Here is a 19,568-nt window from a genome sequence, read left to right on the forward strand (position 1 = left end):
TCTGTCTGGGAACACAGGAACAGCAAAGCCCAGGAAGAACAGTCTGATATTTAGACCTGTCACAAAATAAAAGACTTGTACAGCTTGAGAAGGGACTTTTTTAAATTCATTCAAGACACCTTTGGAAAGAGTTGATACTATGAATGAAATCAAGTTTCAGAGAAGGAATATTTTAGTATGCATCTGAAAAATTACTCACTGGTTTTGACTGCCATTTTGTTTACTGCTGTGGAAAGCTGCAAAATGTAGTTATAATAAAGCAGACATTGAAGAGATGTATTAAAACATTTATCAATGGATATATTCTTATATTCGGCTCAATGATCTGATTTGCTACTGTAAACAATATTTCTGTAAACAGTATCTCTTTATCTTTCCAACATTTTACTCTTCAAATACCAAATCCCAACAATCCAAATATTGCTGGCAAATTGGAAAGCAGAGGACAACTCTGTAGTTACCACAGTCAGAACAAAAAATAGTTATGTTTCATGTAAGCAGAATGTCTTGTCCTTGGGAGTCCAATATAATCACACACCTCTGTAGACCACACAAACTATAAATGTCTTTGAGCTCCAAACTACCATTAGATAGTTTTTATTGAACTCTCAGTCAATACTAAACTGGTTAGCTGGCAAGTTCATAATCACCAGAGGTAATATTCACAGTTCAGGAGATGGGGTCAAGCAAGAGCTGGATGTGCATGCGTGATTTCCTACTTTCATGATAAAAAGTGACAATGGTCAAAATACCCAATATTGATATTTTAAAAAGGAATCCTCTCAGCCAGAAGAGTCTTTGGCTTCACACCACTTGAACCACACCAGGATTTTTGGTCATAAATGAAAATTCAGAAATAATTCAGCGCTCAATGCCGACTTTTATTAACCATTATCACATTCAATAACCCTCTCCAACCTGTGCTCTGGGCAGTGCCAATTCTCACATTCACATGGAAAATCAAGAGGAGAAAAATGACAAACACAAGATGAACAAAAGCCACAACCATGGCAAAGCCAGACCATACAACATGCAGCACTGATCCCACGTCACAGGGAATGGCTGTGGGGTCTGCAGTGAGGTGAGAACAGTGAGTCTGTTACAGAAACACAGTAACAGCTAGAGCTGGCTGGCTATGGAGCCAAGGTGTGAAGAGCTGGTCAGAGAACACCCTAATGGTGCTCCTTACTACCAATACATAAAATACCGAGAGACACTCAACACTTTACCTGGAGAAGCACATCCTCCACAGCCTGAAGCCACAGGAACACGACGTGGTGCTCAGCAGCCTCCGCAGGGAGCAGCCCTTACCTTTTCGGTGGCCATGGCATCCTGCTCAGGGTTCTGTGCCCCACCCTGGCTCCTGCCTCCTCTGGAGTCCATCACTGATGTAAAGTGCCGCTTCCCATCACCATGAGCTCATTCCTCTTCACAGCATCGCCAATGCACAGCATCAATCACGGTGGAAGGGACCCTAGTGGTCATCTGATCCAATCTCGCTGCTCTAGGGTCGTCCTAGAGCCCGTGACACGGGACTGTGTGCAGACCGCTCTTGAATCTGTGGGGACTTGGGTCACTCAGGGCCGGGCTCCCGTGAGGGAGGCTCCTCGGGCCGCGGCTCCGCGCACCCGGAGCTGTGCGGTGATGGGCGGCCAAGGCAGTGCTCAGCCAAGGCACAGCCCGGTCATTCGGCATCCCCTTCACACCTTCCCCGTCTCTCAGCCAAGCACCGCACGGACGACAACGGCCATGGGGCGGCATTTTTCCTACGAGAAAAGACACGGACGGCTCTAAAGTGGCGATGTCCGATGGCTTCGTGTCGCCGCGCATCCCCCAGCCGCTTCAAAATTGCCTTCACCTCCACGTGAAGGGCAGGTGGCGGGAAGCCGCTGGTTTTCATGTCCCCGAGTGGGCTGGCGAACCTGCAAAATGGCTGAGGGGCAGCAGGAGAGGCATCGCCGTGCCCGGCGGGCAGCGGGGGCCAGAGGTGTTGGCGATCCCCGCCGCGCTGCCGCTCCGGCGCCGCTCCCGCACCTCGGGTCCCTCGGCCACGGCCATGGGCGGCGGGGCCGCCACGCGGCGCCGGGGGGCGGAAGGTGCCGGCAGGGCCGCCCGAGGCCCCGCGCCCGCCTCTCCCCGTGGTGACCTTGGGCGGGCGGCGCGGCCCTCCCCGCCGAGCGCCCGCTCCGGCACCCACCCCTCCCGCCCGCCCCTCTATTTTTATTTTTTTTATTATTATTTATTTTTTATTTATTTATTTTGGCCGCGGAAAGAGTTTGAGGCGGGGGGGGGGGGGGGGAGCGGGGGGAGGAGGAGGAGTAGGGAGAAGAGGCCGCCGTCAGAGCGGCCCGGGGACTTTCCCGGAGGGAGGGCGCGGGGGGACCCGTCCTGGTCCCGGTCCCCGCCCGGGGCGGGAGGCGGCGGCGGCGGGCGGGGTGTGAGGGGAGGGCGGGGGGCGCCGGCCCCGCCGCCGCGGGGGAGACGCGGCTCCCAGCGCTGTGCGCCCGAGCTGCTGCTGCTGCTGCTGGTTACGCCAGCCCCGCCGCCTGCCTCTCCGCTCTCCTCGCCTCTGATTCTGCGCACAGCCAGCCCCAAAGCCTGTCATTCTGCAAAACACAGTTTACTCAACAGAGAGAGCGAGTGGGGGAGCGGGAGAGGTGGAGAGAGGGAGACGGCGCGGAGGAGCCCAGTCCCGCACCCCAGCATGGCTTCGGGGGACCTTTACGAGGTACCGGGGGCCGCGGGGCGGGCGGGCGGCGGGGGGGCGCCGGCCGGGGCGCCGCCGAGGGCAGCGGGGGCGCGTTCGGAGCCGCTCCGCCGAGCCCTCGTAGTTGCCGAAGAGCGGAGGAAATCGCCGAGGGAAGGGCTGGGGTGGGGGGAAAAGGGCTGGCGTGTGTGCCCGGGGGGGGCAGGGAGGGATGGAGCGGCTCCCCTCCCTTCCCGCTGCCTCTCTCTTTCTCTTTCTCTCTGTACTTTCCATCGGGCTTGATCTTAGCAGGCCTTGCAAGAGGGAAGGAGGAAGGAGTGAAGGAGAGCGAGAGTTAGCGGTAGGATGGGGAGGCGATCGCGGTGTGATGAGCCCAGAGAGTGGAGAAAGTCCAGGTAAAGTCATAGGCGCTCTGGACGTGCTGAATGTGCAGATTAGTGCGAAAAAATGCGCCTTAGCGCTGCCGGGAGGCGCAGGGATGGAGGCGGCTCTGCGCCCGCTGTGCAAAGTGCAGAAGCCGGCGCCAGGTTGCTTCACCTCCTGCCCGGGGTGCTGCGGGGGTGGCGGGGGCGGCGGCCGGGCCGGGCCCCGGTTCCCCGCGGGCCGCAAAGTTTGGCGGGGGCCCCGCTCCGGGCGGCCCGGGGTGCGAGGTGGGGCGGGCGGGCGGCCCCGGCCCCGCAGCCCGGCGTGCGCTGCCCCCCGGCCGCGGCGCGGCGACAGCGGCGGGGCAGCATCGGGCGACGGCGCCCGGCCGCCGGGTCCGGGGCACGCAGAGGAAAAACGAGCCGGCGGGCAGTGGGCGAGACCCAGCCGGATTTTGACGTCCAGCGCCCAGTTCTAATGCCCCGACTGAGAACGAGTCTAGCCACTCTTGCCACGGCAGAGAAGAAGGGAGAAGCCGAAATGAAAAATCAGACAGACTGGACATGGGTGTTTGAAATACCCAGTTCCAGTAAGTGCAACCAGGATGGAAGTGTTAAAAACATCAAACGTGACTGGATGTCCTGCACTTCTTGGTCTGAAGCACCTCCTCAGGCTCCACGTTTCCTGGTGAAATGGTTGTTTGTATTGAGGCTCTCTGGAGTGGAGAGTTTAAGAGCTAGGACAGAAACCACCACCTTCCAGTTGGAGCTGTGTGCCAGTGATAGGTACTGCTCAACCATCAGGGTGTGTGTGCTTGGGTGTGAACTGCTGCTGTGGTTGGTTGGACATGGTTGGACTTATTCTCCGTTTGATGATCTTGATGATCAGTTGTAGGGTCTCAAGTGCAAGAAGTGCAGGATCTGATAGGTTTCACGTTGACAGTTTTCACTTTGTCTTTCAAAGTCTTTAGCAGAGGTCATAGCTAAGGGATGACATTGCTCTATTAGGATGGTGTTTTACTGTGTGTGACACAGACCTCCTCTGAAGTGAGCAGCACTTAAACTCTCCTATGTGGTGTTAAATTATCGGAAGTACATGATGATCTGAATAGTGTCATTGACCTTTCCCCCCCCCCCCCGCCATTGTGCAGTATCTGTCATTTAACTTTGTAATTTTAAGGATGTTTTGTGTCAGTTGTATTGATGTTGTGACTCCAGAATAACCACTGGGAGTTCTGTAAAGAACAACTTTGACCCAGAAAAGTTAACGATACAATTTTAGGATTAGTAGTTTCTGGGATGCATAGAAGACCTTTGCCTGGTATTGTCTGAGTTTTCTTTAGACTTTTGGATTAGTTCTAGAAAGAAATAAAGCTAGTATGTCTTAGGCTAATGGTAGCCGTGCTGGTTTAGCTCTGACTCATTGTTTAAAAATTCTGCTGTTTTATGATCCTTGTACTGTAAGATGATGACGTTTGGTCCTTGGATGTGGGCAGTGTCCCTGTGTGACATCCAAGTGAGGTTGCTCGAGTCGTCACCTGGTGGGTTCTGTGAGGGAGCAGGCTCACAGCCCAGTTTGCAGGCAGTGTCAGGCCCAGTCTCTTTGCAGGCTTTGCATGGGTGAATGTGAATTTTTGGTACTGTGGTTCAAAGCCTCTGAATCACTTCCTTTCTTTGTTACTCCATTCGAAATACTTTTGCTTATCATTGTACAATACGGAAGAATTGTCTCCACCAGAACAGGCAGGTGGAAGAAGTGTGGCTGTTCCTTTCTTGTTGTATGAGGTGTTTGGAAAATTACCTCTACTGGTCATGGTGTACAATCTTCATCTGCATGTGGCAAAAAGTACGTACAGGGCTTCAGTTATCAATCCATTTGCATTTTGCATTTTGCATCTTCACTGGGAAGTTCTCCATGACAGAGGTCAGAAGAAATGTCTAGAAAGCTGAAGAGTTTATATGTCTAATAGGTAGTAATTGTATAGATGGCTTAATTTGAAAGAGGACTCAGTTTTGCCTCCCTGCTTTTTCCCCTTCCCAAAAAGCAACTTCATCCAGGGGATTTATTAGAAAGAAGCTCTTAGAGCTGGGATGTCCCACACCAGGTTGCATGTGAGATGAGCTGCTTTGTGCCCTTAGAGAAGTCCAAGTTCTTGAAGAAGTAAAATGTTATGTGGATCACAAGATGACTATTAAACAGTTGCAGGATTTTGCCTTGAAATCATTTGGGACTGTGGATGTAAATAGACAAATTTGGTTTTATGGTGACATTCCAAAGGTATAGTGCACTCCTGATCCCCTTTTCATTCCTTAGTAATATCCAAATCCTTCAAGGATTCTTACTGAACTTCATCAAGTAAGACCAATAATTAACTGCAGTTTTGAGAGTTTAATACTGCCTGAAAAATTTTTTTTAAAGGTAGTCATGATATAGAAGCCCTGATAAAGCACATGGAAAAAGTACAGTGTGTATATTGCCTATATGAACTCATCATACTTGGTGACACCCAAGAAACTTTCATAAATTTTGAAGTTTTGAAAATAGATGTGCATATTTATCCTGTCAGTTCATTCATTTTCTCCTGTCATGTTATTTTAAAAGGCTTTTCAACCTTTTAAACTTAAAGATAAATTCAATTACTGCCTTTATATTGAAGCAAAATAAGATCGCAGACAAAATAACCTCAGTGTTTGGTTAGGTAGGTGCCTTTTTCCAGTTAGAATGGGCTTTTAATCATCTGAAATACCTCCTATTACATTTAGGTTAGGACTGTGAAACAGGCACCGATTTAGTCTAGAAGGAAAAGAACACCCATTAGGAGTTCTGTGTTTACTGGTAGTCAGTTCTAGACCTGTGTGTTAGAACCAAGGCATTTTACAGCTAAAGATAATTATTCCATTATATGGTAAAATGAAGGTGTTAGTTTTGATGGTTTTAAGTACACTTTTTTCCTTTACCAGTAAAGAATGTTGTGTATGTTTTAGTGTAATTCTTGGGCTATATGAAATACTGATTTGGCTTTGCTTGACTTCCGTGTGCTTATGATTTCAAGTTTTTATGAGTGGGTGAAAGTGCCATGGAATATTCCTTTTTTTCCCTTGCTTTTCCTCTTAAGAGGTAACCCGTTAAATATTAAAGACCTATGGTGCATGTTTCCTTAGCAATAATAATCTGAAAATAAAGGACTGACAGAAAGGGTCTTCAGAACAGCCTTCAGTAGGGCTGCCCCGGTTTGCCTTGTGTTTCACAATACACTTGTGGATGCATTGACAGGAAATACTGGTTCATTTTGAGAACAGATAGAAAGGGAGATGTATTTACTCTTAAATACCAAGTTTGTTGATTTTGCATTAGATTTGTCAGTAACTTGAAATAATGTTTTTCATTTTCCATGTGCAATTCCACGTACATTATCTGAACCCAGACAGTTACCTCACAGACTCCGGTATTTTACATCCATGAGATGGCTTTAGAGGGGGAAAAAAATTCCATATGAACAGTGCTCCTAACTCTTTTTTCCTAACCCAGACCATCCTTTTTACTGCAATAAAAACCTCTTTTACTGATGAATATGTGAACCAGTTATCAGTAACACAGAGATGCTCTTTAAACTCATCTCAATGTTTTTTATTTACTATTTTGGAGGGGTTGTAGGCAATGAACACCATTAGACTTTCATGGGTGATGAAGTTGAAATCTAAAGTGGTATTTTACTGTTGAGTCAGATTTTATTACAACACCTTTGGTAAGTGATCTAGAGATCACAGCCAGTTGTCTGAAGGGGACTTAACATGTACGTGTTTCTGGATCACAATAATAAAACCAGTCTTTAAAGCTCAATAGCTATTGCATTAAAGAGAAGAAGTGATGTTTTTAAAAACGGCATCTTCTCACTGAAATGATGCAATGCCCATGACTGGGAGCATGTCCACCACAGTGACACATTTCAATTCAATCTTAGTCTGTTTATGCAGCAGTATAAGAATGAGCTGCAGTTTACTTCAGCTCACATGATCCACCAGACAGATAACACATTTTTAGATAATTGCAACATTTCCCATTTATACCTGTACTCAGGTACCAGCAAAGTCAAAACTTGAAGATAATAATGGCACTGTTTGGGCTGCTGAATCCCTATGACATGTGGAGACATGCAGATGGGAGAGAACAGGGTTGAACTTTTGGATGCAAGGTTTGGCTTGAGATGCAGGGTTTAGAAAATCATCTTTGCTTTACAAGGAAGTGCAAGTTTTTGAGCGCTGTGCTTTCCATCTTGCATCTCTTTCAATGGAGTCACTTTTTGGCAGAGATACATATTTAAAACTGATTATTGAAATGAAAAGCAGAAATCTATTTTTTAATTATTTCACATGTGTATTTTCTAAGACAGAGGTGACTTAGAGGAAGATGGTGTATCTTAGTCAAGGTTATTATTAAATCAAACTCTGAATTGATACAACTGCTCTGTGATGAAGGAATAGGACTGACTTCACAAGCAGAAAACAGTGCCTTGAAGTAGGATTTGGGGAATATAGAACAGTTAAGCACCTACTCCTTATGTCCACTGGCAAGCTGTGGATGCAATGCTGATTTCAGTAATACTGAGCTGACACTCACAAGCTCTAAGATTTGGTTGTCTGTAACTCATTTTCATTTCTTTAGTGGAAAAGCTACACTAACAACTATTTTGAGGAATCAGCTGTTTATCAATACATTATCACTGATCTGTTCTCAAAATCAGTGTTTAGAAGACAGCTGTCCTCAAAATCAAGTAACTGCCAAGCAGTATTACCTTCAGCAGGTAGAAATCCAGAAATTTTGTTCCCTGATAAAAGTTTTCAGGACTCTGTTCCAAATGTGGTGTGATTTGCACTGCAGATTGTATTCTTCAATCCTAAACTGGGCAATCATCTGAGGTATATATTGAGGTATAAAGGTGGTAACAAAGAGTTAACCAGAGGTCCCTTCTTCTCTAAATTAAATTTACTGAGCAAGGTTCAAAAGCAGACCTGGATAACTCTGGCAATATTCATAGTCTTACTAAGAAATTTCACTTTAGAGCTGCATATGGAACATTGCAATGCTTATGACTGTCTTGTTTACCTGCATCTCTGTTACCACAAGCCCAACTTCCTCATTACACAGTAAACTGCTGAGCATATTTTGGGACACCCAAAACCAATTAATTTCTTGTTACAGTCTTGATAAAGTGTTTTATCTGGCTCAAGTGTCGCTCGCTTCAAGGTGCAAATCTTAAGTATTTTCCTGCTTGGGGGGGACACTGAAATACAACCTTGTCACCCTGAAAAGCCTAAACATTTGAAGTGAAGGTACCACCAAAGCCACTGAACTGAACAGTGTTCCTTCTCTTCAGTGTCTGGGTTCAGTGCCCATAACTATCCCAAGATTAAAATTGCATCATTTTTTGTAATGCTTCCTGAATGACAAACACAGTGCTTTATTTTGGGCTGGGTTTTGATTGAATATTAAAATCCAGCAATAAACTCATTGTTTAGTAATTGCTTCTGAAAGTTAAAATATTTGGAGAGAGACAGCTCAAATAATGGCAAAATTTGAATGTGGTCTAATATTGAAAGAAGTGGGCTAATTTTTTTTTAATCAATGGAGTGATTGTGATGTCCAGCTATGTTGTAAATAGCATTTCTTTGTCCATTCATTTGACTTTTAGCATTAGTACAGTTTCTTGGCTCTGTACATTTTCATCAGTGCAATCCCTTTTCATTGTTCCTTCTTATCCATATATTTTTCAGAAAGTTTTTGCAGCACATTTTATGGCACTGGCACCCTGCACTGGCAAAAAATAATATTAAATAGTTAACTATTTCTTGCATTCAAACTATTAGAACAATATAATTAAAGTCAAATGTTTGTAATGTACATTCATGCAAATACAAGTATTTTTGTTTTGACAAAAGGATATTCATCCTTTCTGTCTGTTGAACTACAATGTCACACTCTTTGTTAAATATTAAAACTTTACATTGGTAACACTGCAACACTAAAAGAAGTACACTTCAGTCTCTTTTCTTCTATTACACAGAGCAAATGTAGATTACAATACAATTTCAATACTATCTCATTACAAATCCTGATATAAAATATTGCTGCAAATCTATTAGGTCTCTCAAGACTTTCACAAGAAATTGATATGATTGATCTGTGTAGAAAAGAATGACTCTTCTCATGCCTCACCAAAAAGAGGAATTAGGTTGACTCTTACAAAAAAGTAAAGGGTAACAGTATGAGTGGGAGACTACAACAAAACACTAAAACAAAACCAGCATTTAGAACATCTGTCAGAAGGACAGTTTTGCCTACAAAAGCACGTCCCCCTTCTTGGGCTTTCCTAGATGTCTCAGAGAACACACACAAAATTTGCACCCCATTCCTTCAGAGGAGCAAACCAGAAACAATGAGGCTATTTTCTTCCTTCAGGTTCTTCGCTGCATTTATTTAGATTTTGTTGGGATTCTCTGAAATCATCTTCTATTAATCACTTATATGTGCTCATATAGAATGGATTAAGAAGGAATACGAAGGACTACACAGCTGAGTCTGAGCTCCTTTGCATGCAGATTAGTAACACCTATCAAAAGAAATAGAATTAGCAGATACATGTGAACATGGCTTGGTTTGGACAAGAGTTAACATTTTTATAGGACATCTCATAAATCATAGGGTCAATATTTAGAGAAGAATGACTCTGGCTGGTGTAAACGGTTTTTCAAAAAACCTTTTTGAAAGAACCCACGGGAGCAGCTGGTAACAAAACCAAGCTATGGTCCAGAAGGTTTGGTCACCTCTTAGACCATCTGGTTTACAGAGAGGTGGCTGTGAATAAAGGTTTCAAACACTGTGTTGTATAACAGAGCCATCAATTACTTGACAATAATCACATTTACTCTTGGTAATTTATTAGGTTATTATTATTACAATTGTCAAGAAAAAAGTTGACAGTGAAGAGCTGAATGACAGCAACTGAAATTCAGTGCTTACAAATGCAAGCTAATGATCAAAGGAAAAATAATCCTGACTATACTTGCATAAAAATGAGCCCCGAAAAAGCTGTTACTATTCTAGAGAAATCTTGGAATCATCATGGAAGGTTTCTGGGTGTGTCCATGTTAGTATTTTAATTTGACTCATGTGCCTGCTTTTGAAGTGAATTTCCCTGTGATCCCCAGTTACCACACCTCTGTTTGCATCACAGCATTGTCTTGGAGAGCAGTGACCACACTCCCAAAAAAATCAAACCAGAAAATGTCTTTCTGCTCCTAATGGGTGTCCAGTCCATGGGACCAGACTTCTGGCAAACAGATGTTTAGGTGTTATTAAAAAAGCAATTGAGGATGAAAGAGAAGATTATCATCTTTGTGTCCCTGGGGAACATGGTGCTTCCACCTCTGCCGTACTGCACCCACTGCCAGGAGACACAGAACTAGCAGTAATGCACAGACTGGCCATCAGGGTATTGCAGGGGATGGAGTGGCTGTCACTGAAATGACACCTTATGACAACTTTCTGTCTGGGTAAAGAAGTGATTGAATGGTACAAAAAAGACGGGAGATATTTAGTTAATTCGGAGATGAATGCTATTTCTTATTGCACAAGAGAAGATACACAGCAAAGGAAATAATTAGGCAAGTGACGGAGACAAGGGAAGTATTTCACAGTGTTTAAATCTTGTAACTCTTTGCCATGGGATGTTGTGGAAATCAGATTTATAAATGGTTTCAAAGAATGGTAAAACAGGTTCTTGGCGGATTGATCGCTTTATACTTTTCAGCACAAACCAATCTTTAAACTGCTAATCGTGAGAAACTGTGAGGGCAGAGCAAGGGCAGCACTTACTCTATAGATGCTGTTTCCTAAGCATCTAGTACTAATTTCTGTTTGAATATACAACACGTTGAGCTAAGTGGACCTTTAGTCTGACCTCGTATGGCAGTTCTTACTTTCGTACTTACTACAGTCATTAAACAAACACAGTTATTGACTAAGGTGTTGATACGGTCTGCAGAGATCACAAACACACTTGCCTTACAAGCTGTATCCCAGTATTCTAATTCCTAGCCCTTGTCAGTTAATATCTTTGCAAAGCAAAGGACAAATCAGAATAGTGGATTTGGTTTCTGCTTTACAGCCCTCAGAGTCTAGATTTAGAGTCATGGAATGGTTAAGGTTGGAAAAGCCTTCTAAGACCATGGAGTCCAACCATTAACCCCCCACCACCATGTTCACTGCTAAATCATGACTCCAGGTGCCACATCCATGTGCCTTTTGAACACTTCCAAGGATGATAATTCCACCACTGCCCAGGGCAGCCTATTCCAGACTTCTGACAAGTTGCAGTGTGTGGTACAAGCAAACAAAAGAGTAGAGGAAGAGAGAAGGTGATGAAGTAACATTGAACCAAACTTATGTAGTAACAATGAAGTTTTAGCCCCTTGCTGTAGCTCTGCTTACTAACTGGGGCTAAAGGGTTAAAGATAAACTAGAAAACATCCCAATAAAGGTATGGCATGAGGCAAACAATAGAGTGTTACTGGAAAGTTACATTAATGGAATAATATACTTCTGATTAACAGAACCAGGTTTCTGCTACTTAGAAAAGGAGAAACCTAAGAAAATCCCAGAAAAGCATTTCAGCATCTAAATGGCTTTTCCACAACTTTCCCACATTTATGGTTTTGGATGGGATTCACAGACTTCCTTAATAATGTACAGAATTGTCAGTCTGCCTACCTGAATATGTATCACTAACTTTTAACAAACCAATCAAGTGGTTATTTTGTTGTTTGGGTTTTTTTCCTAGAAATCATGTTTACTAATATACTGATAAATAAACAGTCTCATTTCTAACTGACCAACCTGACCTGTCAAATTCTTTCACACATACACAGTGAACTTTTTTGTGACATCACTTGGCAGTCACTACAACAAAGGAGAGAGCATTGCTCACATTTCTTATTATTCTCAGTAATACAAGAGATCTTAAAATAAAGTGTGACATTGTATAGTTTTTTAAAAGACTACTTTGTAAAATTTGTTTGGCTCTGCTAACGGACTTGCCTTTAAGTGTTACACAGTTGAAATTTGTTCTCATATTTTTCATTTTTGGGGGAAAGGACAATTTTTCAAAATACGAAATGACATTAATATGTGTATTAATGTACCTAATGAATTTGTCTTCCTGAAGTCTTTTGGGATAAGTTTCAGGTATTTTAGCACAGGAAATCTGACAGGAAAGATGCTGGAGAAGTGCTGAGAAGGAGGGTTGACAAGGAAGGAAAAGGCACAGTAATGCTTACAGGGCTTGTAAATGGGCTCTGAGAGAAACTGCAGAGAAGTTGATCACAAAGTGTTTTGGTGATTAATGTAAGGGAGGAACAGCAGACTGCAGTGAAATGGGAGTGCATGAGTTTAGGATGACACAGCATGGGAAGACCTTTGTTGATGTGAAGTGACTGAATTTATCTCTACATAAGCAGAGGAAGTAGCAAACTTTCAGGTTCGGCAATGGTGCAACATAGCAGCAAAGCTTCAAATGAGAAAGAAATATGACTCACATATCAAAAGCTATACAGGGAGGAGAAGGGAAACTTTGGATCCCAAATTAAGTACTGGGAATTAGAGGGAAAACTACATTTATGTACCAAAATTACTTCACATGATTCCAGGGGAAATAACCTGAAAGTTCTTGAAAGAATGATAAATACTGGCTGAGGAGGGGCAATTAGAACTTTGTGATTCGTCTGCAGTAACTGGAAGCAAGAGTCTGTACTGGAGTCCAGGTCCATAAACTCAAGCTTTTCACAATCTGAAAATTGGAAAAGTTGAGAAAAAACTTCCACTATTGTGTTCAGTAAATATTAGCACTGGTTCATAATTTTCTACTGTGCTGACAAGTCAGAACTAACATATTACAACAGTCAGAAAAGGAGATGGTAGAGATGATGAAGAACTTGACAGTGTTGTATTCATGTGGTCAGTATTACAGACCTTATGTTACTGTTTGCTGCAGATTAATGCATGGTGGTATGCAGTGTTTGTACAGTCAGCAAAATACATCACAGTATGGAAACAGTGATAAAAGTAACAGGAAACTGAAAAAGCAATGAAAAAGAAATTATTTCTGGGGTGTTTTTTTTGTTTGTGGTTTTAAGGGTATTTTGTTTGTTTCATTTTTTACAGTGGAAATGCAAAATTACCACTTTTCTGTCTTTGTGTATAAAAACAGTGTGAGACAGGCAATTAAATAGACAGGCAGTTCAGGTAGCAAAATTTAATAAGACTCAATGTTCCTCTAACTTACCTTTATGGTCTGTTAATGTCTTACATGCAGTAGAAACCCTAATCATCTGTGCACTGGTAATACACAGAAGAAGTAACAGAAACACCAGAGAAAGTTGTACTTGATAATCTGTTTTTACATATACCAATGAAATAGCTTCTCTTTCACCCTACACACACAGAAACCCTCAGGTTTCTTAAGAAAATAAAAAGAGTGAGCCCTTGGCCAGCTTTATGGCTTCCCAGTGCTGCATTTTATTTTTCTCTTGGTGTCAAGAATGGTGATCATCAATTAACTGTGAGAAATGTGGGTCTCTCAGAGGAAAATATTTGAGTATCAATGTGCTGAGCAACACCTTCAGGGCCCACGTGATTTGAATCAGCTCCTTCCTCTACTTTTTGCTGGTTTAGGACCTTCAGCAGCATTCTGTGCACAATAGTGTTGTGTTAGTGCTTTTAGGGAAGCTGAAGTGTAAATACACATCAGAATGCACAGTGAGCAGGCTGCCTGTGTGGCCTGATGGAACTCAGGAGCCTCAGAGAGCTCTGCTGCTCCCCTGGCCTCACTCAGTGTTTGGAGGCCATTGGAAGGAGGCTTTTCACCAGCAGCAAATGACTTCCACTGCCTTCCTCATGCACTTGCATCATTAAAGCAGGAGTGCCAAGGTGGCCTTGTCATCTCTCCCTGCTGACTAAGGCCTGTGTGAACAGTCTGTTGTATAGCATTTATCAAATGGATCAAGATAATAAAAACTACAATCTCCAAGGAAGACACCCCTTTTTTTCCATTTTCATTTTTCATTTTCATTTCACATCCCAAGCTTTGCGTTATCATTCTCATCAATCTTTTGTTACACTGAGAACATGGTTTCATTGAAGAGCAGCATGGCTCAAAATTTGGACTACCTGTTGTAGTTCATAATCTCCGATCAGCTGCCTCTTGCTGCCTCAGGAAGCATTAAGGAATTGCCAGAACGGATGGAAAACTGTTCTTTCTCCCAGCTGAATAGCATCTCCCCAGCTTTGTCATGGGCACCACAAAGGATGACAGATCTTTTTCCTGCATTGTTTGACCATCCTGTGCTTTGCCTTTCTGACATGACATCACTTTCAGAGTTTCTAGTGAGTGCCTCTCAGAAGCAGTATCAGGTATTGCAGTGGCACAGGGTGACCACTTACTGACAAGCTGCTGTGGGCTGTGATTCCAATTGTTCTGCAACTGTGCTGCTGTTAGTTTTTGTGCTTCATCCACTCATGTCAAACACCACTGACAACCTGCTCTGTTTAGAAGAAAAGCAGGTCTCCTTTTAACATGAACTGAACCTTCTATTTGTACCGTGACTGATGCAATTTCCTCCCTTGCTATTAACTGCTACTCTGTTTGGTTTGCAGGGAAAAAATGGTTACTTGCTTACTGATCAATAAGAGATCTAGTTTACATATAGTTTTTATTTCAGATATGCAGTCTGCATTGCTGATATATCTTAGGTTACACAACCCTTGATTTTCTATAATCCATTTGAAGATATGTGTCTGAAGGACAGTTGACAAACCAAGGACTATATTTTTAATTTTTTTTATCCCCAAGCCACAATTAACTGAAATAAATTCTGCTTTAATGTAACACTTTTCTAAGATGTCTAGATTCCCTTCTTAATTCCAGGATTTTGTGGAGCTTTAACAGAACTTTTCCTAAAGATCTTACTTTATGTCCAGCTGCTATTGCTCCCATTACCACCAAAAGGCAGCCATTCCACAATAACAAACATCTTAAAAATTGCAGTGTAATGGCAGTTGATCTTTCCAAGTACTGGGTTAGACATCGAGGATGTTGTTAAGTACTGAGAAATCACCAAGGTATGTTTTGGATGTACATTTAAATACATACTTTCACAGGCATTGAAGGGATATCTGGGGATTGCCTACAGATATTTAGTAGTTGATATATCACTTATTCAAGATTTGGAAAGTACTTGAGAAGTAAGCCTCAGGGTTAGCAGAAGAGCTGTGTGATAAGCCTTAGATCTCACAGAAGAACTGATAGCAAGACCTACCTTTTCATTCCCCCTCTGATTATACGGTAACGCAATACGGCTTTGCAGAGAGATACAGCCTAACCGAGGAGGCAGAGGATGCCAAGGCTGCTTTACAGTCAGTTTTGAGGCTTTTTTTTCTTTTGAAGTGACTAGTCTGTAGCTCCATTTCTGAGAAGGTTACTTGAACCTGTGACTCAAACAGAGACATCTCCAAACGGGGTAAACCAGTAGCTGCAGCACTTGTGGGACAGAAACTGCCGAGTGCTCAGAGCACGTTCCCCTCTGCAAACATGGTGGCAGCTGCTTTCGATCTGTGGCTTCTCACTGCTATTGTGTGAGGGAATCACACTCTGAGTTTCAAGAGCCACAACAGAGAGTAAGCGAAGCTGTGGCTCATTTAGGACTGGGTGTTATTTTAATGAGCTTAATAAATCCTATATAGGACTGAAAGTTTCTTTGGAGTTCTCAGTCCTGCAAAGCAGCACTCTCAGTCTGACCTTTGAGCCTTGTACACCGCAGAGCTCTGAAAACTGCACCAGTTCTACGCTGCACCAATTTCAGCAACATCAGCAACCCCAGTGGAAGTAGCTCACCCATTTTAGCAGCTGTTCTCAGCATCAAGTTGATCAGACAGTGTACTGCAAAGGGCTTCCACTGCCCCAGCTCACCATGGTCACAGACACTCACTGAGGTGCAGGAGGTCCATCCTCATGTAGAAACAAAATGATTGCTTTGTGGAAGAAGTAACCCACAGAAGATAAGGAGTTGGAATTTTGTTAACCAAACTCATCACATGATTGAAGCTGAAATGTTCATGAATGTTAATATTGTTCTTGTAAAGCATGAATGGCAGAGATTCATTCCATGTACAGTATGGACACTGACCTTCAAAGGGAAAAATTCATTGCAGCAGCATTTATCTCACTTTTGGCAAAGCAGGGTGATGAACTGGTATTTTTTTTTTTTTAAGTACTATCACAGCTGTTTTCTGGCTATGTTACAATTTTATTAATGGATGTATATTGTAAGTTATCTATCCTTGGACAGTCTACTTTGGAACAGTCAAACTAAAAAAATTGCTTTTATAAAATTATTTCAGTGTGGTTTAATACCAAATGCTGAGAAATATGGTAGCTATACCAAGAAGCCCTAAGGCTAAATATTTTTTTTAAGTCCCTTAAAAAACAGAACTTCAACCAACTAAGTTGACTTTGGTTATTACAGTGCTGGAGAGCTTCGGTTGTGCACAGCTATAAGTTTGAATAACTTATCAGAATCTGCCAGTGGTGTAAGGTTTTGACTTCTGCTAATACAAAATCTGCACGTTTTGATTCAGATAATTAAAGAAGTGTCCAACACGCCATTGACATGTTGAGAAAAGATACCTGAGGGTTTGGCCCTTAAGTGAAAATATTCACAATTTTCCAGAATGTTCCTGGAGCAAAAGGTTGTGTCTCTCTTCCAGGAAAAGGATGGCATCCTAGAATACAACAGAGTTGCTGCATCTTTGCTTATGGTAGATGTGTGTTGCTCATGTTTGTAGCTCAGACAAGGAGTCAATCTCCCACGTGGCATATGGATAAGGCAGTTCCCTCAGCAGCAGGGATGTACAATTTGGGCAATACAGCCATTTCAAGATCATTCCTAATCTCAAACCACTTGCTCTGTTCTGAAGGCTCTGTAAGGAACTTCCTCTCTGCTCAGCCCTGCTCCATTGCACTTCCCATCCCTTCCCTTTGTGCTACCAGTGGCATTTCCCTGGATGTTGCTAGCCTTGGGACAGTCCCTGGCAGCTCTGCCGTGCCCCTGCCCATCTCCAGCTCTCTGGCATCCCGTTGTCTCTCTCTACTGCCTCCATGCACAGGGAAACCTGGAGAGTAAAACAGACTGTCCATAGCTGACTCCACAGAGAACCTGGCCTCAAAACTAAACTCAGGGTGTATTTTTGAACATCATCTAGGCTACAGAAGTGCTGCAAGGACGGGAAAGTGTCACTGACGTACTCCCTCTGTCTCCCTCACGCTCAACTGGACCAGGGAGCTCGTGTGCCACTAATGCAAACACTCACTGAATTTACCCCGTGGAGTTCCCTGATGATGCAGAACTGGGTTATTTCAGTGGAAATCGATTCACTAGTCATGAATTTCATTTGAGAAAATCATGTAATTTTTGGTTCACTGTCTGCTCTAAAGTGACAGCAGCTCTTTTACATACCCCAACAGGCTCAGCAAACTATTTAGTCTGTTTGAGATGGAGAAGAAAATGTTCTTACGTCTTTATTTCCCAAATGCAGCTGATGGTGAATCACTTCTGCCTAGTGAGTGGTCTGTCAGGTCAACAAAACCAACCCCTTTCTTATTTTTGGGCATATACATCCAAAAGACACTTACTGTTTGGATAAAAAATATGAGTGTACTTTACTATGGTAAAAAAATATTTGAGACACTAACTCATTTATTTAACTCCTTACACTTTATTCATGCTTCGTGTGTCTGCTTTCAGAACACTCTTAGAGTGTTCTGTTTCAATTTGTTTAATTGGTATTTTTGAATTTGTGGCATAGGATTTTTGAAAACCCAAACACTGGGGAGAAAAAAAAATAAGGTAAATTGTTCATTTTTTATAGATGTGCATCATTCATAGACTTCTTTTTAAGCCTTTGCACTTAGGTAATGTTATGACTCTAAATGAATTCAAATACATATTTAGCACTTGAAGGTTTTGCAAACGAACAAGGCTGTCGTCCTGTTTCCAGCAGGGTACAGATCTATGCAGTTTGTAGACAGATGTGGGTAATTATATAGTTGTTTGCAGTGATCCAGTATAGCACAGTGAAAACATCTCTTTGGCCATGTGACTGAGCACATGGGTACAGATTTAAGACAATAAGTAATAAACTTTTTGCATACCAAAAATAAAACTGGGGCACAGAACTGAGCACATCTTCCTTGCATTTAATTTTTCCATTTTTGTTATTTAAGACAAGGTGCACTGTTTTTCTAAGCAATAAAAATAAGAAAAGTTATTTATATTGATCTGGTGAGTGCAGTTATTATAGTCCCACACTTCATAAAAGTGCTCTCTCCCAATAATATACAAAATAACATGAATTTGAACTTTAAACAGAAGTGATGAACCCTAACATTTAGGATGAAATTTCAGAATATGAGTCTGAAGCAACTACAAAATTTTAGACAGAGCCATCACATTAGCTCCCAAATTTTACAAAATGCAAAGAAACATGAAAACCATCTGTTCAGTAAGTTGCAAACCACTTTGCAGGATTTAATGTTTGGAAAATTAAATTAACTAAGAGATATAAAAAGTACCAGTGGCTGGAAGTTTAACCTTCAAATTTAGAGTTGAGACACACTTTTTAACATTAAGGTTATAGCATTCTGTTTATGGGACTTTGGTTCACTACCAGCAATGGTGTACTTTCTGTGAATCACTTCAAATTAAGACATGATGACTTTGTAATAATGTGATTTAAGTAAATCAGAATTTGGGACCTCATGCAGAACATGGATGAAGAATGTTCCTGTGCAAGCCAGGATGGGTTCAGTGGGTATAATTGTCCCTTTTGGCTTTCAGATCTGTAACTGTGAGCCTGTAAGTAACATCATGACACACAAATAAGCACATCTGGGCCCTCATACTGAAAAGGAACTTGGGTTCCTCTTACAGAGTGGCTCTGGGACTCCTTTGGCGCTCTGGTATGCAAAACTTACTCTAGATCTGTATTTGAGTTTTAATCTATGTTTCTTTGGGTTTTTACTGTTATCAAGACACTAAATCCTCAAAGGTTTACAGCCACAGAATAAAAATTTGTCAAAAAAGGAAAACTTTGGTGACATTGAAAAAAATTTTGTGATACCACATGTTATTTACTCCAGGAGTTTACTATTATTTTCATAGTTTAGTGGTTTTCATTTTAGATTGTACTATACACTAAACACCTAAAATGCTAGAAACCTCAAGCTCAAATATGCACAGTCAATCTCACCATTATTTTTAGAACATTTGGTGAACAAGATATTATTAGCTTTTTCTTTAAACAGTGGTTAAAATCTATAGTTTGAAGAAAGGCACGGTGATCAACTATTGGAGAATGAGCTCTAGTGTGTGAATAAACTATAAAGTGCAGA

At 42.3% G+C, this 19,568-nt stretch overlaps 1 protein-coding gene across 1 annotated transcript in view; it reads left to right on the forward strand.

Annotated features, from left to right (window-relative positions):
• The first annotated feature begins 2,469 nt into the window (after positions 1–2,469).
• The window catches only part of CDYL2 (chromodomain Y like 2), a 61,196-nt gene continuing 44,097 nt past the window's right edge, over positions 2,470–19,568 (forward strand). The window contains exon 1 of the mRNA XM_033069834.1: positions 2,470–2,728. Within this exon, the coding sequence (XP_032925725.1) occupies positions 2,705–2,728 (24 nt within the window). The 5' untranslated portion in view covers positions 2,470–2,704. The remainder of the gene's footprint in view (positions 2,729–19,568) is intronic.

This window comes from Catharus ustulatus, chromosome 11, assembly GCF_009819885.2.
Source record: "Catharus ustulatus isolate bCatUst1 chromosome 11, bCatUst1.pri.v2, whole genome shotgun sequence".
Classification (NCBI taxonomy): domain Eukaryota; kingdom Metazoa; phylum Chordata; class Aves; order Passeriformes; family Turdidae; genus Catharus; species Catharus ustulatus.